Source organism: Ambystoma mexicanum, chromosome 11 (genome assembly GCF_040938575.1).
Source record: "Ambystoma mexicanum isolate Mex_15411 chromosome 11, UKY_AmexF1_1, whole genome shotgun sequence".
Taxonomy (NCBI): Eukaryota; Metazoa; Chordata; class Amphibia; order Caudata; family Ambystomatidae; genus Ambystoma; species Ambystoma mexicanum.
The window spans coordinates 1,086,944,404-1,086,968,863 of record NC_090934.1 but is presented as its reverse complement, the minus strand read 5'-3'; the positions used below and the strand labels follow the sequence as shown (position 1 = coordinate 1,086,968,863).

Below are 24,460 nucleotides of genomic sequence, written 5' to 3'. Positions count from 1 at the left end.
CCCGCGCACCCCTGAAATACACGTACCCTGCTCGCACTGGGCCAATCGTGTGTGGAACTCCCCGCGCACCCCTGAAATACACGTACCCTGCTGGAATCGTGTGTGTGACTTCCCACGCACCCCTGTAATACACATACCTTGCTGGAATCGCGTGTGTAACTTCCTGCGCACCCCTGAAATACACGTACCCTGCTCGCACTGGGCCAATCGTGTGTGGAACTGCCCGCGCACCCCTGAAATACACGTACCCTGCTCGCACTGGGCCAATCGTGTGTGGAACTCCCCGCGCACCCCTGAAATACACGTACCCTGCTGGAATCGCGTGTGTGACTTCCCGCGCACCCCTGTAATACACATACCTTGCTGGAATCGCGTGTGTAACTTCCCGCGCACCCCTGAAATACACGTACCCTGCTGAAATCGCGTGTGTGACTTCCCACGCACCCCTGAAATACACATGCCTTGCTGGAATCGTGTGTGAGACTTCCCGCGCTCCCCGGTATACACGCACACGTATTTTTTGTCAGCGGGTGTCCGTGTTTGTGGGTACCCCTTTGCACGTCATTTGTCCTGGAGGGCCACAGTATAGGACATTCATCATGGCAGTATATAGGTGCTATTTGTTGGCGCACCTTTTGGCGCACATTTCTTACAGCCGCAGAGACGCTACCGCCTGCTTTCTTGTGGCGGTCGTGTTTGTGCCTGTGCGCTGGTTTGAGCGTGCGCTTTTTTCCCCTATTCTATTCCATGAATACGTGTTGTAGGCGAGCGTGTGGGCGTTCCGCGCACTTGTGCCCTGTACTTCCCCCGTGACGCCCACGTTTTGGCATGTTGTTCCCCATTCCGAGTGTTACGCCCGTGTTACGCCTACTTTTGTTGCGTGCGCCGCGCTATGTGCGAATTTCGCTGTGGCCTGTGCGATTTTCGCTGTGACCTGGCGCACGCTGTTAGATGGCCTGTGCGCCAACGTGCGCCGCGCACTGTTTTATCGCACATCCGCTGGTTTTCTGGCGCACGCCCTTCCATGAATCGATGTGCGCTGCTTTTGGTGCGATTTTCGCACTTGCACTGCGATTTTCGCTATTCCACTGCGATTCGCACGTTTTTGCCCACTTGCGCTGCGCTAATTATTCCATGAATCGGCCTGAAAATCTTTTTCAGCTCAGACTGTTCACTACTGCAATAAAGCCTTGCTCATGATTTTGCCATTTGCCACAACTCGACTAACTTCTTTCAGTGAAATGTCCCATGAGCCCCTTACATATTATTCATTTGGTGACGTGTTTCTGTGATGCCACTACATATGCAAATTAAGGGGCCTCATACATGTTTACCGCCCAGGGCCCCACAAATCCTAAACTGGGCAACTCCTGGTTACCACCCAACGTAATCATTGTTGAATATGTACTGAAGGGCAGATCCCGGCAATGTCTGCAAGCAGAGCCATGCTGGTGGGTGTGCCTGGTTCGGGGTTTTTACACCGTGGGAATCGCTGAGCCGTGCGCATCATTCACAGACAGGCACCGTGACTTCTCGGACGATGACAGGAAGGTGTGTCACAGCTGTGAGGCAAGCCTGGCGACGTGATTATAAAACAGCTCACCCCCTGCGACGCCCCCGTGCCGCAAACTGCGCCAGGCGTGGGGGCTGGTCGTGCAGTGTCAGACAGTGTTCCGTGCCTGAAGGCGCCCAGAAGCTGGCAGCGCTCTCTGCGCAGACCACACCCTTTGCTAGTCCAACGGCGGGTGCCCCCAGCTGGCAGCGCACGCTGCGCTCTCATGCAGACCACACCCCCGTGTGGGACCAAGCCCAGCTGCGGGCGCCCACCGTTGTCACTGCTTATGTAACTGGAGTAGCACGGCCCAGTTACACCTCACAAGGCACTGCCGGGTGGGGATGCTTCTTAGCGGGCTGCGCATGGCCGCCGCTGTGGGGAAGGCACAAAGGGACTGAACTGGGGGGACACTGTGCCGGGTGCCATTGCTACCCATGCGGCCTCGGGTCCCGGGGAAGGAGCACCGCCAGTCAGCGCCTGTTACTGGAGGGGACGGGGCGCGCCGGGGATGGCAGCATTTGTAGACCACTTCGCAGCCGAGTGCCTGGTGTCCATGTCCAGCCGTGTGATCTTGCACAGCCCGAGGGCGGAGGGGACACAAGGACACGGGGCTCCTCTCGCCCTTGCCACCCCACTCGGGGAGCCCTCGCTGGACCCTAGAGCAGGGGTGGTCGCCACAGCTAGGATACCCTGTGCCCACCGTGTCGACTCCACACCCCAGGACCCTCCGCTGCCTTCTAGAGCCGAACTACTCCAGACAACTGGTCTACCCCCTTCCCTTTGTGTCGTGCGCACCCCAGACACCCCCCCAGCCCTTCATGCCGTACCCACACCCAAGTTTCCCCCCCTGCCCATTAGAGTCGAAGTGGCCCCCACAAAAGTCACACCCCCAGCCCTTCCCGTAGTTCCCACGCCTGGGAAGCCCGCACTGTCCCCCAAACTAGGGGCCTCCATGCCTGGTGAGTTACCTCGGACCCCCATACCTGGTGCGCCCGCACAGACACACGCCCTGAATGAGGTGCCCAGAGCAGCTGCGCCTCCCCGAAAGGACCCCAGAGCCGCGGGGGACACGACCTCTCTGCTGGCCGTGGCCAGCATCCTGGCAGACCTGAACCAGCACAGCCCGGCGGGGGAAGGGGGCATCAGGGGCCAGATGGGCAGCCCCTTGCCCCCCAGCGACCGCTCCAGGCACAGAAGGACTCGGGCCGACCTTGACCTGCTGCCCCCGAAAAAGCACAAGTGTCTCCACCCCGGCTGCGGGAAGGTGTACGGCAAGTCCTCCCACCTGAAGGCTCACCTCCGGACACACACAGGTCAGTGGACAGCGGGTTTAATAGACTGGCCATCGATCTACAGGGCCACGCCCACTTAGCGTGGCACGGCAGGACCGCCAGCAGAGGAGCAAACCCACTTGACCCTCCCCCACCCCAATTCTTCCTTGTGTACTGTCACCAACCTCCAATGTTTCCTGCGAGTCTCGGGGGCACCCTGGTGCCAGCTGGTGCCTTCCATGTCTAGCTAGGCAGAACACCAGTCAATCCTGGCTCCCTCGCTTAACTCATGCTAAGTCTGAGGGTACTATCTGAGTATGATGATTCAGAACATACCATCATACAGTGGAGTAACTTTGCTGAAAATGTTGGGGGGAGGGGCATGACATCTGAAGAAAAGGGGCCCCGGCCAAATGAATGGGAACAGAATGGTGTACCATGAAAGTTGGGGGATGGGGGGGGGGGCAAACACCCCTGTCCCCCTTTAAAATTACGCCCATGCCATCATAACATGCTAGCACAACCTGTAACGTCATATCACATCATGCCATAAGGAAGCATAACACCATAGCACAAGCCTGAGCATCACATCATTCCATAATAAGGTATCGCAATACTATAATACCACCATAGCACAACAAACAATAGCGTGATATTACACCACTTCATAAATAAGTGATCCTATCGCAGTGGCACCATAGCATCGTCATATTATTCTATACAATAATTTAACATTGCATAGCAAGGCTTCATATCACATGATCCATAATAATATAACAGCATGGCATAGTCCCATTTCGTCATGTAGCATGACATTTTAAAACATATCATGAAATCCCAACGTATCACGACATCGTATGACACGGCGTATGAAATAATGTAACGTCATAATCCCATCATACGATAACGTAAACTGACAACATATAATAATAACAGCGTAATATAAGATCTCGTTATATAACAACATAACGTAGGCGCCGCATAATATACATAGGCAGCGCTACACGAGCCACCAACATAACGCCCGTGACATCCCCCCTCTTTCAAGGCTGCTAAAGCTCCCAGAAGTCGCAGAGGAGGGACACGCTGGGCAAAAAGAAACAAAAGACTACGTAAGTGGTGGGTTTTTGCGAACTGCAATGTGAAACGTCACGTAACGCCGCCGGCAGGCAGTGTGTCTGGATGGAGAGGTCACGTACGGGGATTGGTAAAGCAATCACTCGTGTGGGAGGCAAAGTGGGCGTGACCGCTAGAGGTCAACAGGAAGTCAGCGAGCGATTGCACACACCGCACCCACCCCCTCCAGCGCACAGCCGGCGCCTCACTTCAAAATGACAACAGTGGCACTGGTAATCTTGACCATGTGTCTCTCCTCTTGGATCCCAGGGCTTAACTTTAAATGTGCCCAGCAGAGGCTGATCACCAGTGCCCCATTTGCTTAAGGCGCAGTGGCAGATTGAAGGCAGAGGGCCCCAGGTGGGCGTGTCATGGAGGCGGAGCCTAGAGAGTGTGTGTTGGGTGGGGGGGCTGGTGGGTGTGTTGGGTTGCACAATGATGAATTTAAGGGACAAATGCTACTATTTTAAAGTTGTCTGTGTTGGGGGTTTGACTCTAGTTACAGACAGCTGGTCTCCCTCACCAGGTTTCACTGTCAATGGTGGTAATATTGAAAGATCAAGCGTGAAACTACTGTTGGAAATTATAGGGTTCAAGGCAATGGGAAGGGACATTACAGGAGGTGATATGATGGCATAATTCCTACAGCATGCAGAACTATGTTGTGCATGGCACCCGTGTCCTTACCCCACACACTTGAAATGTCATTGAACATCACAGAATTAAAGGAGTTAACCTTTTAATCTAAAAACATACCAGGGGTTACCTTTTTTGTGGGTGCAGCTTGCGGCTCTTTAAAGACCCCTTAACTCCAACCCACCCCTCCTTATCTCCTCCAGATCCACAGGGCCCTGCTTCAGGGCAGTGAATGGAAAATGAGAGGGAATACCGTCAGGATAGCGAGGGAGAAAAGTAGAGAAGGGGCAGGTAACATGAACACTGATGGGACAGGAGAATGGAGAAAGAAGAAGGGCAGAGGAGTGTGTGTGAGGGAAGATAGGAGATAAAGTGATTGAACACAGCCAGGTGAGGGTAAAAGGGTGAATGGGTACAGAGAATGAACGAGGGCAAGAAAATGGGGCAATAGTTAAGGCATAAGAGTGAGGGGAAATGCAGCGTGAAGAGGATTAAAGGATGGGGACATAGAGAGCAGGGGGTTCAGGAGTGTAAGGAGAACGGAGAATAATGGAGGACTAAAGAGTCAGGAAGAAATTAAGAGAGGGAGGGCGAGAGAAGGAGGCAAGTGAGTGAGGAACGGCAGGGGAGGGGCAGCAATGTAAAGGCAACTGGTATGGCATGAGTAAACGAGTAAGGGAAAAATGGAGTGAAGGAAGGCAGGTGGTTATGCGAATAGCAGAACAATGAGGAAGAGAGCGATATCTTTATAACAAAAAATCTTTGGCAGAAATGGAGAAAGAAAAGGCAAGAGGAGGATTAAGGGAATGAGGCAAGAACAGAGGATTGCAGTGTTAGAAAAGGATAGCAGAGAGGAAATTGCTATTAAGGAAAAAAGGGCAAAAAGCCTGATGTATGGGAGAAAAGGGAAGCGGGAGGGAAGGTGTAAAAGGGGAGTATATTTGTGATGTGAGGTGGGCAGGTTCTTGCCATAGCTGCACACCTATATGCAGTCACTGCTGCAATAGATAAATGAACAGGTAAACAATTAAAATGGAGCCACTTATATAAGAATGTATGCTTAACCAGCACCCCCAGTTTTAGCTTTGAGTCAACCTAATTTCAATATACTGATTAGAGGTCAGTGCTGGTCATTAGGCTGGATCTCGCCGGATACGAGATCGGGCCCCAGATGTGGAGCCGGATCTTGGGATCGGACCAGAGTCAGCCGCTGCAAAACCCAAATTATTTTGAAAAAAAAAGAAAACACCTGCAATGGCACAGAGTAGGGGGGAGGAGCAGCTCATTGCCGCCATGAGCGCTCTGCTGGCTCCACCCCCTTCGTGTACACAGCAGGTCTTTGATACAGGCCACAGCTGCAGGAAAAAGCAAACTGTAACTTCCTCTGGTGACCCAGTACACAGGGTCGCCAGAGGAAGTTACAGTTCTCAGCCACGACCCGGTTAAATTATTTATGCAATGTTTGTTGGATACATGGACCCAGATTATTTATTTATTTATGCACTTTTGGCGGATATCTGTATCCGACAAACATTGCATAAACAAATAAATATACACAGCGCTGGTTATTGGTCCGGCTCTCGCCGGATCTGAGATCTGGCACCAGATGTGTAGCTGGATCACGGGATCCCGGCCAGAGTCAGCTGCCCCAAGCCCCTGCTCTGCACTGGGGAGAAGGGAAAAAAAAGTGCCCGCCAGCGAACTGTATCTTCCTCTGGTGAACTCATGCAAGAGGCCACAAGAGGAAGTTACAGTCCTCATCTATGACCTGGTTTATTTATTTATGTGATGTTTGTCGGATACATGGACCCTGATTATTTATTTATGCAATGTTTGTCGGATACCTTTAGCCGACAAACAGTGCATACATAAATAAATATACAGGTATCCGACAAACATTGCATGAATAAATACACCTATTAAAACGATCACACACAATGCAGCCACCCAACTGCTTTCAGAGCGGAGCTGCAGGAGCTCTGCAGGGTGGGGTTCAAGTAAAAGAAAAAGTTGCTTATGTCGAACAGAAATCACCCTGTTTGAATAGTATAAAATGGGATGAAATTTGTGCATTTTAAAGAATATTTACTCCGCAACACTGGTCAAAACTATTATCGGCATAGTGAAGTAACTCATCACCAGTGCCATGGAAGTGGTTTAAAGTGGAATTGATATATAGTTTGGAAAAGAAGCAGCATGAAAGAAATAGCAGTGTTTAAACTATTATTTTGGACATTTGCTTTGATCCGAGGTCAACTACCATCTCTGCCCCCCTAAACCATGCATCCTTTGGCACCACCCCCCCAAACTCCGCCCCACCTCCACCCTTGTGGGATCCCCCACCAATTCTTTACCATTTCCACCACTGTTAAAGGTTGATGATCAGACACTGGGGCACCTCGGTAAACACTGTTGTCCCATAAAAGGTGCGATTGGTAGGTGATAATAAATGGGAGAGGAGTATAATGCTGCCTAAGAAAATGTATCTCAAGCTGATTACCGTATATTGAATTCTCCTTCACTGTGAATACCTTTTTTAAAACCAAATGAAATTGTTTTTAGGTCCACATTCCTATGCAGGCTGCTACTGCAATTGTGCATCCAAGGTGGCGAAAATAAAGCTATACATGTCTTTTTGCTTGACCTATTTCTATTATAATGTATGTAATGTCAGGTTGGTTTCTTGTGTGATTTATGTACTTTTCAAGGCATTGATAGAAAAACAAATTATTTCATTTTTGGAAACCGAAACCTTATAACATATTTATGTGACCTATCACTGGGAAGATATATAGTCGAGTGCATCACAGCATCGGTCCAAATACTGATTTCACAACTTTAACGAAATGTCTGATCCTGGGCAAATCATTTAATCTCACTGTGCTTTAACTGCTGACTTTGGGTCTCGCTAGAAGTGATTTGGTTTGCAATTTTTGCTATGAAGAAAAACCGTCATGGTTTACTAAACTATTGAGTTGTTGTATATTTATAATAGTGTATATTTATATATTGCACAGTATATTATTCTCTTGACTTATATATTGCACAGTATATTATTCTCTAGACTTACACGTGAAAACTTCTTTTAATGTCTTAACTAAAGGTATCCTAGAGTATTGAAGACTGATGTTACTGATTGTACGGTTATTTACTGTGATGTCGTTACTGATCTGCCAATCCATATTTTGCAAATTAGGGTTCTGCATATCAGTGCCTTGTATGCCTAACAGTCCCACAGTGTTGTGAATTTGTTGGGCTGTGCTGTGTTCAAGACCCTCATGTAGGGAGTGGGGAGGGGGGCACATTGCTGCCCTTATTTTGGCTGTCTTACTACACAGTAACATATATCTTTCATGGCATTAAATGTGCACTTTGCCTTGTGTGCATGTTACAGGCTCCCTTTTCTGTCTGCTGTCACCTTAACTCTGTGGTACTCAAACTTGTTCATACCGAGACCCTTCCTAGAAAAAATCTGTTAACAGCTCTAATTAGGTCATTAACTCCCAGAAGAATGCTTTGAAAAAATACTGGCAGGCACTTCCAGTGCAAAGTTTGATAGTAAGGCTTGATTTAAAGCAGCTGAAAGAGTTCCCAGGAGGAGGTGATTTGGGCGGGGAGAGGCAGGAACGTGGTGGGAATAGCCAAAGGGATTGGCATGGCCATGGGCAGTCAATGGGTGGGCAACAACCAAACAACACCTACAAGATGTGTGTCCCTCCTCATATGCCATTGCTCCGTCTGTATTCTAATACAATAATTTTGGCTTATAGGTGCCCAACCTAAAAATACCATGGTCCGCATTGCAAGTCTGGCCGTGCTGGAAACAAAGGCAGTAACGTCTATGTAATTCCATTACTGCCACTACGCCACCAATAGCGCTGCTCATCTTGTATTCCGTCGTTCTGTATCTCGTCTATGCTATGGCATAAAACAACCAGTAACATGGACATTACACCATTTTATTTATATTTATTTATTTATATTTATTTATTTTTGTTTTGATTGGTCGTTGTGACCAGGGTCATGTGGTGTGGCAAGGGGGGTGGCTTAAAGTAATAAAAGAGTTGCCAGCAATTTTTTATCTGTGCAGGGATTGGTCTTTGTGTGCCTGTGCTATTGGTATGTTCTTTTATATCTTGCAAGTGCTTTAAGTAAGGTGTTTTTTAATCAAGATTAGGTTTTATGCATTTGTATATTTTCCTGCGTGTTGGTGCGTTTGCACACGGTGTTACAGGTGAATGAAGTGCGGCCCCTTTAAGGGAAGGAAAGCATGCCAGGAAGGGGTGGGGCGAGGGTAGGGGAAGGCATTCATGTGTAAGGAGAGAGAATAAAGGAGGTTGAATCTGGAAGTGGCACCGCGTGATGATTTGGAGCTGCGTGCCAGGGCCCTGAGGTGGGGCCAACAGTCGTTTACTGCAGATTCACAAACTTTTCACTCTGGTCTGTGGACCCAAAAAAGCACGAACATCTGAACTCCAGATCCTTCGATCTATACAGGATCTGTGAACCCCATGAATGCATGACAAGTTCCATTGCAGTCATTCGGCGGCTTAGGGATCCCATTAATGGTCCTGGGATGCACAATGTGCCATTTCCAGGACTTTAGGATTGGAAACTTGCCACAGGGATCTGACTATCACATTGCAGAGCTGTGTTTGTGACGAGTCTAGATCCGACCAGAGTAGACTTCCATCCTCTCTAAGCATAGGTCATGTATTGTGACTAAGCCATGCCTCAGCTCAGAGTCAGCCTCATGATCTGTTGGGTACAGGACCTGGGCCAATGGCTTTTTCCCACTGCTGGAAAAGATGAGGAAAATCAAAGTAATCCTTATGGACTGTCTCTAGGTGGTTTGGGCTGGATCGTTGTGGTGTGTCTGACCAGCTGCATCTTCCCCACCACTGGTTTGGTAGAATGTGTTGTTTCTTTGAACTCACCTGGCTTGCAGTTACATCCTTTGGTCCGCTTTATAGGGCAGCAGTAGCCGCCCCATAATTAAGGGGAAGCCTGTGTATATAGACTTTTCCCAAAACTCTATTGCTAATAACATTTTACTCGCTGGATGAATTTAGATGAAATCGTCAAAAAGTGTGTCACCCCTATACCCCTCCCAAACTGTACATTTTGGGAACGATTTCTTAAAAAATGAAAACGTTAAAAAAAACTGTTTTCGGTCTACTCCCATTAATTTTCGCATAGAGAAAAAATGTATGAACAGCCGTAGCACGAAAACAATTGGGCGGATTTAGACCAAATAATCAACTTGGGCTCAAAGCACGTTTACTAGTTTGGGTTACATTTGTCCAGTATATTTCTCGCATGGTGCTTTGCAGCAGAGAGGATTTTCAGAAATGAAAACCGCCTTTTTTGCTTGATGCAAGTAATTACCAGGATCATACATGGGGAAACCGAAAATACATTTAAAGTGTACAAAATCGTATTTGGAGGAGAAAAAAGGATGCAATAGCATTAGGCTAGAGGTGGGAATGGGGAACCGAGGATACCATGTGAATTTGTGAAATAGGGAATGGGCTGGGGAGCCAGTTATGGGTTATAAATGTTATTCTTATCAAGAGAAAACCAGGGGAATCGTGCAAGATTACTGCAGCAATTATGCAAAAAGCTATCAGAAAAGAAACAGTGTTGTACGAACTGAACAGGGATGAGGTAATGGGAGAGGGTCAATATCGGCTGAAAGGAAGAGTTTAAATATTGAGAGGTGATGTGGCCTTTAAGCTTATGGAAAATATGTTATGAATGATCTTCCATACTCACAACCACAAGTCAGGAATAACAGGACAACAACCTATCATATGCAACAATGAACTAATTTGGGCTGAACAGTGCAACAATTAGTTGACATTGAATGTTTTGCTTTGAATAATTTATCAGGAGTCCCTATAACTTGCATAAGAATACATTTGTTTCAGACAACAAAAAGGACCAACATTAATATCAGGACGCAACATTTGCAATCACCACCCACCGTTGGCTAGGCATACTAGACTCTTGGCAAGTAAGAAATGGTGTGCTCTGTCTATGTATAACATTCAGGTGGCAAATGACGTTTTAATGACTGGCTAGTAGCTTGCAGTGTGAATTTGTGCACCCTGTTAATATGATTCACTTTCCCAACCTCACCCTAGTCTGGTTCAGCATTTTTCAGCCTATTGGGTAACATTAGTTGTCTTCATTTGGGTATTGTGATGAATCAGCAATGATTCCCCCTAAAACCTGGCCTGAGACTCTCCAGGGAAGGGCAGCCACTTCCTGATCCCGACCCCAGGGGTGGGGTTCTGGGGGAGGATCACATGGGGGTGGGGGGTAAGGTCATGAAGACTGGGAACCCCCCTTATTTAATTTCCCCTGAAAGCGCACACCTCTAATGGCTTATTGCCAAATAGAAGAAATGAGAAAACCTAATTCTGATGGTTGGGGCTACCAGTCCCATAATCCCAAAAGTGCTAGGATGAGGAAAAGGGCTCAAGAGCAATGTTGTAGGAACAGTCAGCTAATTGAGCAAAATGAACCACACCTGAGGGAAGCAGAGAGGCTTAAAAAACCACCTCAGGTGCAGGCCAGTAGATGGAGCTGTAGCTGAAGTAGTCTCAGTAGTAGCAGCAACAGGAGAGCAAGTTGTTGGCAATCCAAGCAGAAGTTAGTGAAAAGAAGGGATGCCGGGACTTTGACCAAGCTGATTTCAGCTCCCTGTCCTGAGTGGGTCCTGTTCTCCCTAAATCTGAAGTGCAGAGATTGCACAGCGGAAGGCATGAAAGAAGACTGCTTTTCCCCATGTGAACCTGATTGCAGGGATTGTGCAGCAGTAAGCATGCAGGAGACTGTGGCTGAGAGTTGGTGTAGGGCCGAAGGTGCCCGGAGCTCCATGACTGCCTTGCGGGAATGAAGACACCTTCACAGATGAAGGGTGTGTGTTCATACAAAGCCAGAAGCCGTCGAAGACCTGCAGCTCGCGGAGGGAACAAGAAAGAAGCCAGTGAGTGTTACTGAGCATTCTGATCCCTTGCGCAAAGGCAGGCAACTATATCCAAGCAGAACCACTCGTGAGCGAGTGAAAGGAGTATTAAAATGATCATTGATGGTCAGACAATAGGACGTTACAAAAGTATCACTTGTGTATGAGTGAACTTCTTTAATAGCATTCTTGTAAGAATAAAACACTCTGAATCCCGTTAATTGAAAACTAAAACTTCAGGAAACAAATGAAAGACTGGTCGCATTTGCTTTAAAAGTGATTCTGAGGTAAAGGTTAATCAAATAGTTAATTGTACAGCAGTTGAAAATAATGTAACACTGAAGTTAAGTGACTGAACATGAGTAATTGTGAGTTTGGGAGAACAAGCATTGGCCAAGCCAAAGAAATGAAACAAGCCTGCCCAAGTCAAGAGTGAAACAAGCACTTCCCCAAAGCCAAGAGCGGTGCAGGCATTGCCCAGGGCCAAGAGGTTTGTATGCATGACCCAAGCCAAGAGTGTGTAAGCATTGTCTAGAACCAAATGAAACAAGCAACAAGTCATACAATTCAACTACTCTTGTTGGCAAGAAGCTAAGTGGTGAATGCAAGGTAGTATAAAGGTGAAGCTTGCTGATTGGGATTATTCTCTAAAAGTTTAAATAATTCACATTGCCAAAGCCAAGAAAAGGAACGGTGCAAATACATCCTTAAAGGCATTGTGGTTGGTAATGTTGCAGAAAGACAAGTGGCAAAGAGGCTGTCCTTCTGGATGGTGAATGTTCAGAGGAAGAGTGCCTTGTCTACCTGAAGGTGTTAAGGAGCCACTATTGTGAATATTGTTTTTTCTGAACATCGTTGATAGTAACAACGTTGAGAACTATTGAATCTTTGATTAAAACGTTTGGTTGTCAGTAGATTTAAAACTTCAGAAGCACAGTTGAATGCAGATCACTATGGGGCAGTCAAGTAGGCCCACATGGTGAATCCTTGCAGAAGTGAACTTGGAATGAGAGTTATCCAGGTGAAAGCAGAGGTGCTGTGATGTCATCCCGACAAAAGGTATAAACTGTCATTCTTAATGCTAGAAAGAGAAAATTGAGAAGAACTAACCTAATCTGTGTTTCTTTAACCTTGCCAGAAGTTGTGTTTCTTTGAGCTTGACAACAATCTTTATTGTATCTTTGACATTTATAAGTTGTGGAAAAAGATCTTGACCTTGAATATTATTGATGCTATTTGCTGAAGTGAAAATTCTTATTCAAGGAAGAAGAAAAACCTTTCTATTAGTTGGACATTGGTTAACAGAATTTTCTTTTTACAAAGTCAAGGAGGCAAGAACTGAATTGGAACTTTGTTGCAAACCCAGATTTCCTTGTTTCTTTTTTTGTTGAACATTGTAACTCATTATACCTTGCAACCTGGGGAAGGGGAGTTCACCCAGGTTATTAGGAGAGACTGTGAATAAATTAGGATTCCAATTGTTGATGTTTGTATGAATTGCTATCTATTTTCTTGTGTATTTTATGTGTAAGTGTGAGGGCCCGATATGTTTGTGTGTTCCTTTAGTTTTGATAGGCAGGGAAATCCTTGTTAGGGTTGGGATAGTAAGGCGTTTGATAAAACTTATAATTTAGGCTTCCAGTTGTCTGTTTTTACTGATTTTTACACATAAATACAGACGGAAATCAATCTGCTGTCTGTCTGTATTTATTTATAAAAATGGAAAAGAAATGGAAAACTAGGTCTGGTTCTCTATGATGTCACTCATACACCACAGGCCAATTACATTGCAGATTGGCAGCTTGGAGACTGTAAATGTTATATAAAAATATCATTAAAGTTCTCCAAATTGCTGACAGCATATATCTTAAGGCAGTAGCAGTCACAGGAACAACCGTTTGTTGTTATAGAGAACATTTAGCTAGCATTTCTTTCCCATATGGGCTGCATGTGTGCTTTAATAAATGCATTTTTAAAATAAATTAGTATAAATGCGGAAAAATACCTGTTGCGAATTATCTTTTTATATGACAAAAAATAAATGTGGATAAATACAGAAAAAAAGGCCAACAATTTAATATGGATAAATACAGACGGAAATGGCAGAAAAATGAATACCATAAAACCGGGAGCCTTTCTTATAATTTTATAAAATGGCATATTTTGAAAAATCATCCAAAAGGTGTCTCTCTCACATTTCTGACCCCTCACAGTATCCAGTCCCTTGATCAACGGTAATGAGTTCGACGGTTGGGCAATTTAGTCATCCTAGGTGACATGACCCACTATCCAGCACTTTCACAAAATATGCTAGGACTGGTGTTAGATCAGTAAATAACATTCCTAGTATATGTGGAAAAAGGTGTTTAGGGGTAAAAAAAATAAGTTTGAACAGTCATCAAACTCATTAGCATCGAGCACATTACATAGTTCCTTCATTTGTGTATAGTAGGATAGGTTCTGTATAAAGCAATATACATTTTAGATGTTCCATGCTGTCACACATATTCCAGTCTTATTGGCTAACATATAAAAAACCATGCAATTGTTTTACTCACACATATCACCTGTGGTTAAAATGCTGTCATCAATCCATTGTTTCTACATATGTTTTCCTATATATTAATATATGTTTATTGCCCTAAATAGATGCTCTTCCCATGTATACCTTTGTCATTTTCTAGCAAAGGTTGTTTAGTGATATATTAGATTGGAGCTAGAGTTAGAACATGTCCTATTGTGAACAGAATCAAATTAAAAGAACAAAACATGTTCTGTCTAACACTAGTCATTTTAGACTGTATAATGTGTAATCGTCGATATTTGGTTAAAACAAAGAGTGCCTTGCCTTCCCACAAAGGAAGTATGATATAACTTAAAATCAGGAACTTGACCTCGTACTCTAAGATTTGAAGATTGTAGTGTTTTTAGAGCTACTGTAGTTTAGCCTTTGTTCAAAACGTATTAATACATTTTGTAAAGAGAGTTTGAAGAAAGGGAAGTTGCAAGAGTCTATGTGTGTTTTACATCTTGGGAGCTACAATCATTTTGATTGCATCAATATGAATCCACTAGCTCAGGAAAAGCAGTGACCATGTGTCTATTTGCTTGGAAACTCTATCAATGATTGCTTTCACATACATATTGTTTCTTTAATATTACTTGCAAATAATGGACATACCTTCTTATTTTGTTATTGTTCCATGAGATTCCTGAATCGTTTAACATATCCGGAGTAGATGGTGGGTTAATCAGAAAGATCTCGGTCTTCCCATTCTTCAAGGAGTAGCCAGAAAATACAGAATACATAACAATAGCATCAAGAAATTCTGTGAATGATTTCCAAGGATAGGATTGGCACCAAATATGTGTCTGTGTGCGTCATCAGCACAGGCCAGTGGTCTGCCACATGTGGCTCTCCAGATGTTTTGGACTACAACTCCTATGTCCCTTCTCCATTGATTAAGATGGACAGACCTTATGGGAGTTGTAATCCAAAACATTTGTCAAAGTTACACAGACCCCTGGCATAGGCCAAGAATTTGATTCCCCAGCCTTTAATCTTGATATCTAAGAATCTGGAATCTAATCTTAATTTTGAAAGATATGTTCCAATTCTCAAAAATAAGAGGAAAAAGGGTACATCCTTGTCTCGAGTTCCTCCATTGAGGGGACAGAAAGAAGATTGACATCCATTGATAGGAACTGCAGCAGTGTGTGAGATATATTGAGCTTTGATAATTTTACAAACGGCTGATCCCAACTCAAAACTGTCCAAGGTAGTAAACAAAAAATATCCAAGAACCTGATTAAGGCTTTTTCTGCATCCAAACCTAAGTGTGCATGAGGAACAGAAAAATACTTGCGTTTACTAGAACCTGACATTTAATTTTTTTTATTTTTGTATTTAGTGTGTTATAGCTATATAACTGTTCACACAATAAACAATACAATTGTACATTTAAATTATAATATTATCATGTACAATTCCATATGTATAAAATAAATAAAATCAAACCAATAAAAATATAAACAGCAACAATATAAAAATAAAAACTCTACAGACACAGTAGTTATCAAGACAACACAATCCATTCAATATGAAGTTGGAGCCTTGCTGTATATTAACCAACCACAGCATGAAAGCCCTTTTTAGTCAATCTGATAGCTGCAGCTTTCCAATCTTGAGCAATTTCTAAGGTCATAGCGGGACTATAGCCCCAGACACATCTTAACCAAAACAATAAGTACATCCTATGCATGGCAGGACGTGATGTTACAACAAGTCCAATAGATTCAACTTGATTCTGATCAAGACACAGCCTGGTGACATAACGGTATACCCAGCCACGCTCCCCTAATGGCCAGTACCTCCAATTTATTGAGTCTAAGCAACATAAACAATCTTCTCGTCCCAGGAGAAGGGGTTTGACATACACAGCTCAGAGGTGTCTTAGTTGTCAATTCTCTCAATGCCACCTTCCCTGCAGGCTATATATAGTTGACTCGCACTTGCCCTACCAAAAGCCGCAAACTGCGTTTTAGTCATATTCACTCTGTCTATTTCTTTCGGCATAATGCAGAATAGCATGGGCACTCCGTCAAATGCCCATAAAGATAACTATCAAAAATAGCAAAACCATCGGCATACCAAAGCCATCCTATTTTTTTATAACCAAGTCTGGGAGGAGCGATATTAATCTCATCCAAAGCAGAGCCAGAATCAACCATAAACAAGTTAAAAAGGAGGGGAGCCAGAACACAGCCTTGTCTGACCCCCTTCCCCGCCTGGTGGGAACCAGGGTGGAAAGTTCACCTAAGCCACTCAATCCTATACAGGCGACATTATCACAGTATAACAATTGGCCTGCATGAAGTATATTTTCAGGCACCCCCACATTGTCTAGCTTTTTCCACAGTTTGGATCTGTGAATTGCATCGAACGCTGCTATAAAAGTCACATAGAAAACATACAATGGGGTGTGGGGGGTCCTTTAATTTGCTCAATGAGAGAGTTAAGTACACGTATATTCATAACTGTAGAAGAAAGACCTTTCCTGAAGCTGGTTTGCAAACTTCTAATAACCAAGCTATTTTGTATTCAATTGTTAATCTCTCTCTAAAACCCTGATGGATCAGGCTGCATTATTGGCGTGTTGACATCCATCAAATGGTTGACTAAAAATTCTACGTATAATCTGTAGTTTTTGTTAATTTATGTTAAAGGTTTTTATATCGCGCACCAATGCCACTTGTGGGGTCTCCAGGCGTTTACACTTATCTGTAATGCAGGGAGGGACGGAGGGTGGGTGGTTAGAATTGAACAGGAAAAGAGCAATGGAGCTGTGAGGTGCTGTTGCCAGCTACAGTTCGGAAACACTGTTCACTGAGCATGGGAGCGATTTTCGGCAGTTGACTGTCATGTGCTTTTGTGCAAGGTTATGTGCGGTTTGTTTTGTTGTGAAGTACGTGCAGGTTGTGGTGCTGTTGAGGTCTGGTTGTGTTAGTGTTTGCAAGGTGTATGCACAGCAGTGAGTTTGTTACTACCGATTGTTGATGAAAGTCCTGGAAATCCATCCAAGTGCTCCACACCTCTCACCCCTTAAATCCACCCAGGTTATCCATATGTCCCCTCTAGCAATCCATCCAGGTGCCTACACTCCCGCCTGAGAATGCACCCAGGTGGACCATTCCACCCACCCTTGCAATCAGTCGAAGCACTTCACCCCCCCAACACCATCCATGTGTGTTGCATCTCGCACCCTCGAAATTCTCCCACGTATGTAGCACTTGCCACCCCTGAAGTCCATCCAGGTGGTCACAACTCCCACCCCGGGAATCCCTTTGAGTGCGTCTCACTTCCCCCCATCTCGAAAATCCATCTCAGTGTATCACATTTCCTACTTCTGAAATCCACCTAATTGTGCAAGATTCCCTAACCCTGATATCCATCCCAGTGCATCAACAATTTTCATCCCTGAAATCTGTCTAAGTGCGTCAGATTTCCCACCTGAGCAATTCATCTCCCTGAGTACTCATGATCTGTGTCTTCCCTTAGTTGCACTTTCTGGTTTTTACCTCGTCACCTCAGCAGTCGTTATTCTTAAAATTCTCTGGGGTTCATTAGGCTGTCTGATATCTTGGTACAAGTCCTATTTCTAGATGGGTGGTGCATTCATGGGCCTGAGGGGGATCTGCAGGGAATAGTTAGTCATCTTCCTCCTTCCCCTTCTGGCATTGTCTATTATACATTGGGGAGGGTCTAGTGCATTACTCCTGTTCATTTGATGGTTCTTACTGAGGGTGTGGCTAGGCTGGGAGACTCCTTTTCCTGATTCCCCCCCTCGGTTCCCCTTGAGCCTCATTCCATGGCCTAATCGTACTGGGCCTAACAGCTTCTCCTGTTTCTTGGTAGTCCCTCTTTGGGGGAATGGGTGAGGGGGCATCTCTGTTTAGGTCTCTCTTCCCAGTTTTATCCCTCGTTGCTCTGTTATTTTTGGGCTACTTTTCCTTTTTCAGTTCTAGGTCAGTTACGAGGTGTGCTGGCAGTGTTAGTCAGTTTTATTGTGTTTGGATCTGAAGAGCCAGGTTTAAAGAAGTTTTCTGAATTTTGTATGATCCTCCATAGTGTCAATTTCCCTGAGAAGGGAGTTCCATAGTTTTGTGGCTATGCATGAGAATGCTGATCCACCCAGTTTTTTCTTCATGTATTTTTTGCGTTCCAGGCGGATGTCGTTGCAGGATCTTAGGGTTCTGGTGGATTTGTAGATGCAGAGTTTCTTTTGAATAAATTCTGCTTGCTGGCCGTGTATCGCTGTGGTAAATAGGTACTGCACTAGAAACATTGGAATGATCTTTACCAGATTTGGGGAGGCCTGCTATTAGGGCTTCTTTGAATGAACCCTCAACTCTTTTTGATTGACCAAAGAACTGCAACCTATCTGAGAGGACAGATGATAGTATGTCTCTCTATCATTTGCCCAATTCTTCAGCGATGCCATTCGGTGCCAGGGGCTTTACCAGTTTTTACTGTTTGAATGGCCTTTTCAATTTCCTCAAGAGAGATTGACTTATTAAGCAGTTCCAATCACTGAAGGGCAAAGCATGCAGGTGACACTCATCCAGAATTATATTGATTGACTGACCTGGAGGTATATATTCCACGTATAGTGATTTATAACTGTAATTTATAATCCACATATAGTGATTTATATCGTGACCTTCAATTGAAGGAATGTATCCCACACTTTGAATCCAACAAAGACCTAAAAATAGATGCAAAACACTACGAAAAAAGAAAATTCGGGGGAACAGCATAGTCATGTCTAATTGCTAACATCTGGAACACTATCCCCAAAGAAATTAGAACCACAGAAGACCAAATCACTTTCAGGAAACGTCTCAAAGCCTGGCCACTCAACACACAATGACAACCTCAAAGGGATACCGGCAACAATAACACCACAAACAAACAACTAGAGAGGAGATGAGATGGGCCAAAGAACCACTAACAAGAACCTGGCTAGATACCATCAAGCGGCAACCATAGAACCGCACCAGAGGCTCCAACAAACCGACCGGCTCACTAACACATTTCCGCTTCCTGCTCCTCCAACATAACTGATGCCACACCAGACCGTGGGCTAGCCACTCTACTCATAAACAAACAGAGAATCCATCTATGTTCACACCCAGCATCTCTAGATGCTGTAGCACACCAAAACCACCTAGTGATCACCCACCTGGTCCATAAAACCACCAACAATGCAATTACACACTAAGACACTGGATAATCTTACAGCTATGGCCACTTGTGCCTCTGGATCCCTTATGAACACTATCTAACCAGGGCACACACCCAAACCCACCACAACCCTACACAACACACTAAAAACAACACAAAACACTAGCACACACGAGAGGCTCTGAATCTTACCTATATGGTTACAATGCACAAGGCCTCCTGCACGCACCCACACATGCAAAAAGCCTGTTCCTCCTGGTTCTGAACCTATCCTCTCACCCTATCCTCACCAACCTCCCCACCACCTCTATTGCAGAGCCACGCAAGTGCCTGGAGACTGCCCCTGTGTGGTAGCGGTGTACAGTATAAATCAACATAATATAACTTTGAAATTATTCTTGAGTGATGACATAATTTACCTATGGTGGAATTGTGGTCAGATCTATGACTTTTAGTAATAGATAATATGCATGCATGGGATTTATAAAGCTCAGCCTTATCGGAGAAGCAACAGAGTGCTGTACCTATGGCGCAGGCTCCTTTGGTTAAAAGTAAGGGTGAAGAGGTAGCTGGATGGATAGGGGAGCAGGAGGCAGAGGTCCGGGGGGGTTGTCAGAGGGGAGAATTAGGACTGAGTGGAGCAATCAGTGTTTAGCAAGATGTTCTTTGTTGGGCAGGGTCTTCGGGTCCCTCCTGAAGTGTAGCACAGAGGGGTCCCAGTCTTATCTGGGTTGTTTAGGTTATTGAGTGGATAAAGGACATTATGGGGAAACAGTCGCTACCTAGCCAAATGGTAATTCTCCTTAGTGCAGAGAGACAAGACTGGCCACAAAAGAGTTTTGGGAAAACCCAAAACTATCCACCATTAAAATATGGTGTCAAAGGTATGGGATTGCCGAGTAGTAGGAGAATGAACTGCAAATGTAATCGGCACGTGCCTTAAGTATTTGAATCGTGTGCTCTGGCCATTGATTGTGTGTGCTAAGAAGAGGCCCAGGTGAAGCCATTAGGCCAGGGTTGTTCAACTCCTGGCCTTGAGGCCAGAAATGTATCTCATGAATATTAATGAGGGGTATCCTAAAAATCTGACATGTTTCTGGCCCTTGAGGCCTGTATTTGGACAAATCTGCATTAGGCCATCTGAGCAGTGTGCTACCCTGCTGATTGGTGTTCAGAAAAGAATCACCGTTATTATTGCATCCCTCTTGTAAACAGGTGACGTCATATCACGAATAATAATGACACGTGTGTACTCTGGAGTCACATGCCTTTATGCCCTCAGGCTTTACCATGTCTGCATGTGTGCTGCATGTGCATGTGGTAGTGGTGTTAGCACGGTTGTGTTGTATAATGTTAGAATATTAGAAGTGTTGATTTGATTTTTTGTAATGGTTTTACCAATTCTTTTTATCTTGTACGTAATATGCCCTTACATGTAATATGGGCATCATTAAAGAAAAGGTGGTAGGAATACTGTCGGAGGTAAATGTCAAATATCACCGACTTCAATGACATTCACATAATAGGTGTTTAAAATACTGTCCACCAGTAAAACTCACTCCGCTGCGTAACTGCCGGTGGTAAATAGCTGTGGGGGCAATTACCACTGCCAGTAAAAATCAAGACAGCAAAACTATACTATTGTTTTGCTGTCACCACCATAGAAGAAAATACAACTAGTTATGTTATGAAAACATAACATGATGAACTTTGGCCTGGATTTACCGCTCAAATGCGGATGACATGGGCGTCGCCAGCCTCAGGACATGGACGTCCGCGTCTTAGCACCACCCTCTCTCTACTGTATCGTTGCGAGCAAGAACCTACTGCCAGCGTTTCTATTGCAGCTTTGCAATTGAAGCATTGTGGCTAACGCCCCTGAGCCATGGACTTTTTTTCCCGGACTACTGAACATAGTAACCCTCCGCCAGCAGTGCTTATCGATTCTTAGAAGTGCTACAGCGCCGCTAGGTGCGACTGTGGCGCGTGGTACTGTGGGCTACTGAACATAGTAACCCTCCGCCAGCAGTGCTTATCGATTCTTAGAAGTGCTACAGCGCCGCTAGGTGCGACAGTGGCGCGTTGTACTGTGGGCTACTGAACATAGTAACCCTCCGCCAGCAGTGTTGATCGATTCTTAGAAGTGCTACAGCGCCGCTAGGTGCGACAGTGGCGCGTGGTACTGTGGAAGCACATTTTCGGAACGTCATTCTGAACCGGGAAGCTCCATTCCGGAGCCTGGAAGCGGTGCCGCATTATCCATTAGGCCAAGTAGGCACCGGCCTATGGGCCCTACTCCTTTTAGGAGCCCCGCAACAAGGGATCAAAATAAAGCAATGCAGACAATGAAAACACATATTGGGAGATAATCTGCGAGCGCAGTACCGACATTTTGACTGCCTAGGGGCCTCCACCGGGTTTAATCTGACACTGCCTGGAAACACGTATTATGCATGCATTTCCCTCGAGCAGGTAGTGCAGCTTGTTGCTCTGTACTGCATAGTGATAAGCAATATTGTGTGATGATTAAAGATTATTATGGGCCTCATTACACGGTACGCGGTAAGGGTTTACCGGTAAGGGCACCGGTACACCCTTAGCGCCTTACTACAACTTCCCTTTGCGGGACCCGACCTTAAAGGCTGGTTTTACCAACCGTTAAAGTAGGGTGCCGCAAAGGGACCTCGGTGCTAATTACGGTACCGTAATTACCACCTTCCCCATTCCCATTATGCCCTATGGGGCAGAAATGGGAATGGGGAAGGGCCTTGGTGAATGGGGAATTACCGGGCCCGCTCACCTTGGAGTAGGCCGGTAATTCCGCCATCCACCAAGGCGTACATGTTAAAATACCGGCGGCAACCATGGCACTAATAGCGCCATGGGTACTGCACAACATCTAATGAGGCCCTATGACTTCATGGTTCACGATTACGCTCACCTCTTGTGCCATCACGGACGGCATCGCTCACTTAAGACCTGGAGCATACTGGATAACCATCACTGAAGAGAGAGATTTAACCCATGGGGCCACATTCTCAAGACCTTTTTGGCGCAAGTGAGGAGAACCTCCTCGCTTGTTCCATAAAAAAAGCAGCATCCCAGTTCTCAAAGGGGAACTCAATGCCCCTTTTTCCACCCGTTGCATAATTAGTCCAGAGAAGGGAAGGTTTTTGCGCATATAAATGTGCCTCCTGTATTCAGGGTTCGAAATTAAGGGGAGCTGGGAGCTATTTAGCTCCTGCTTGTAGCCTAAAGGAGTCCAGTTAGCTTGTATACCAGCAAGTACCAGGAGCTTATGGTACCACAGGCCATCTGATGCCTAACAAACACACCTATGTGAATTTAACCCTGTGTTTGGTAGAATTTATTTACAAACATTATGGTACATTAGGACACCTACAATGATATGTTTGCATTTTACGTGGAAGTTAGATTTGCACAACACTATGTACTAGATCCTTGTTCCCCAGGGGTAGCTCCTGGATACTCAGCAGCTGCTTGTAGTTCCTACTTGTCCAATCTCAATTTCGAACGCTGTGAATTCTCAAACGGGATACACTTCTAAATACGCAGAATCAAGGGCCTTCCTTTTCAGAACAGGCACAGGGGGGGGGCACAAATCATGGCAGGGTCATTTCTGACTCTGACATGATTTGTTTATGAAGGGTGACAGCCAGGGGGTACAAAAAACACTGTCACACTAGCATTTCCATTCCCCAAACAGGAATGGAAATGTATTTGGTCATTACACTGGGACGGCCTTCACCGAGACGGGGACCCTTAACCGGCCTATCAGTGTTATGTGCTCGCAGTAAACACGTGGTTGCTCGGAGCCTGTGATACATTAGGCCTGGACGAACATCTTTGCCGCACCATACAACTCATGCGCAGGTCACCTTTGAAAATAAAGAGTACCCAAATGAAATTAGTGCATTCTCTGCGCTCCTTTAATTTGCACTATGTTTTGTGAATTGTCTCCCATATGTTGTCGGATTCCCAAGAGGGTGCAGTACAGCCAAAAGCATTTGCACACTCACTTCGAAGGGCAGCTGTGAGGGACCTATTGGTGAACCCACACTGTATAAATACTCAGCAACAGAATATAACATTTTATAACAGCAATCATGTAAGTGCAGGAGTTAAATTACTCGGGGCTGTTTTACTTGTGCTTGTAGTTCAGCAGAGAGAGCCCAGTTAGCTTAACACAGATTATTACCGTAAGCTACTTTTGACTCAGAAACAACTGGGTGCCGGGCAAATGTTTGCATTGCGCATGTTTTAGCCATTTGTAACGCTGATGCATATGTGTCTCAAGCAGATTTATAATTCTTAATTCTTTTTAATGGTTTGAAATTAAGCAACATGATTGACAAGTCACCAACTCCTCATAGGAAGAAATGCTGATCAGTTCCACATCCATTCACTGGGCTTCATTACAAGTCTGGTGGTATCCCGCCGGTGAACCTGGCGGGCATCCACCAGACGGAATTACCATTACTGGCACTTGGACTGCTGATAACACTGGCAGATTCTATGTGCCTGTACAGGTAAGCAAATATCCATTCCATAGGACTCCATGGGGGGATTGCCAGTATTGCCGGCACTGGTAATACCGGTCCCGGTAATACCGACTGTTTTTTGCTGGTGGGGGACTGACATAACTCCAGCTCTTGGCTGGAGGTAGATCAGGACACTCCACAGTTTGCTGGTCCAGAAATGTGCCGGTGAACAGAATTGCCAACAGGTCAATTCCAGACCGGCAAACTTGTAATGAGGCCCACTGTGTTTTTACTGTGCATAACTTTAAGAACATGCTGAGAAAGGAACCCCGTTCTTTGCGCCTTACTGACACAATTGCATTACTCCAGACTATGTTAACCATGTCATTATATTTGAAGGAAAAGGGTACATTGTTTGAATCTCGCATTGAAGTTAGAATTACAGCACATTATATATACTACTAGTGCCCCAAAAGACGCTCAGTCTCACTAGGTGATGTCCTACTCTCACACTTCATAAAAACCTCTAGCTCCCCAGAAGGGGCTCTGTCTCACTGGGTGATGTCCTACTCCCACACTTCATATATACTTCTAGCGCCCCAAAGGGAGCTCTATTTCACTAGGTGATGTCCTACTCCCACACTTCATATAAACTTCTAGCTC

At 45.2% G+C, this 24,460-nt stretch overlaps 1 protein-coding gene across 1 annotated transcript in view; it reads left to right on the top strand.

Moving 5' to 3' along the window:
- Positions 1-1,566: 1,566 nt before the first annotated feature.
- The window catches only part of KLF13 (KLF transcription factor 13), a 264,478-nt gene continuing 241,584 nt past the window's right edge, over positions 1,567-24,460 (top strand). The window contains exon 1 of the mRNA XM_069624349.1: positions 1,567-2,868. Coding sequence (XP_069480450.1) covers positions 2,064-2,868 — 805 coding nt within the window. The 5' untranslated portion in view covers positions 1,567-2,063. The remainder of the gene's footprint in view (positions 2,869-24,460) is intronic.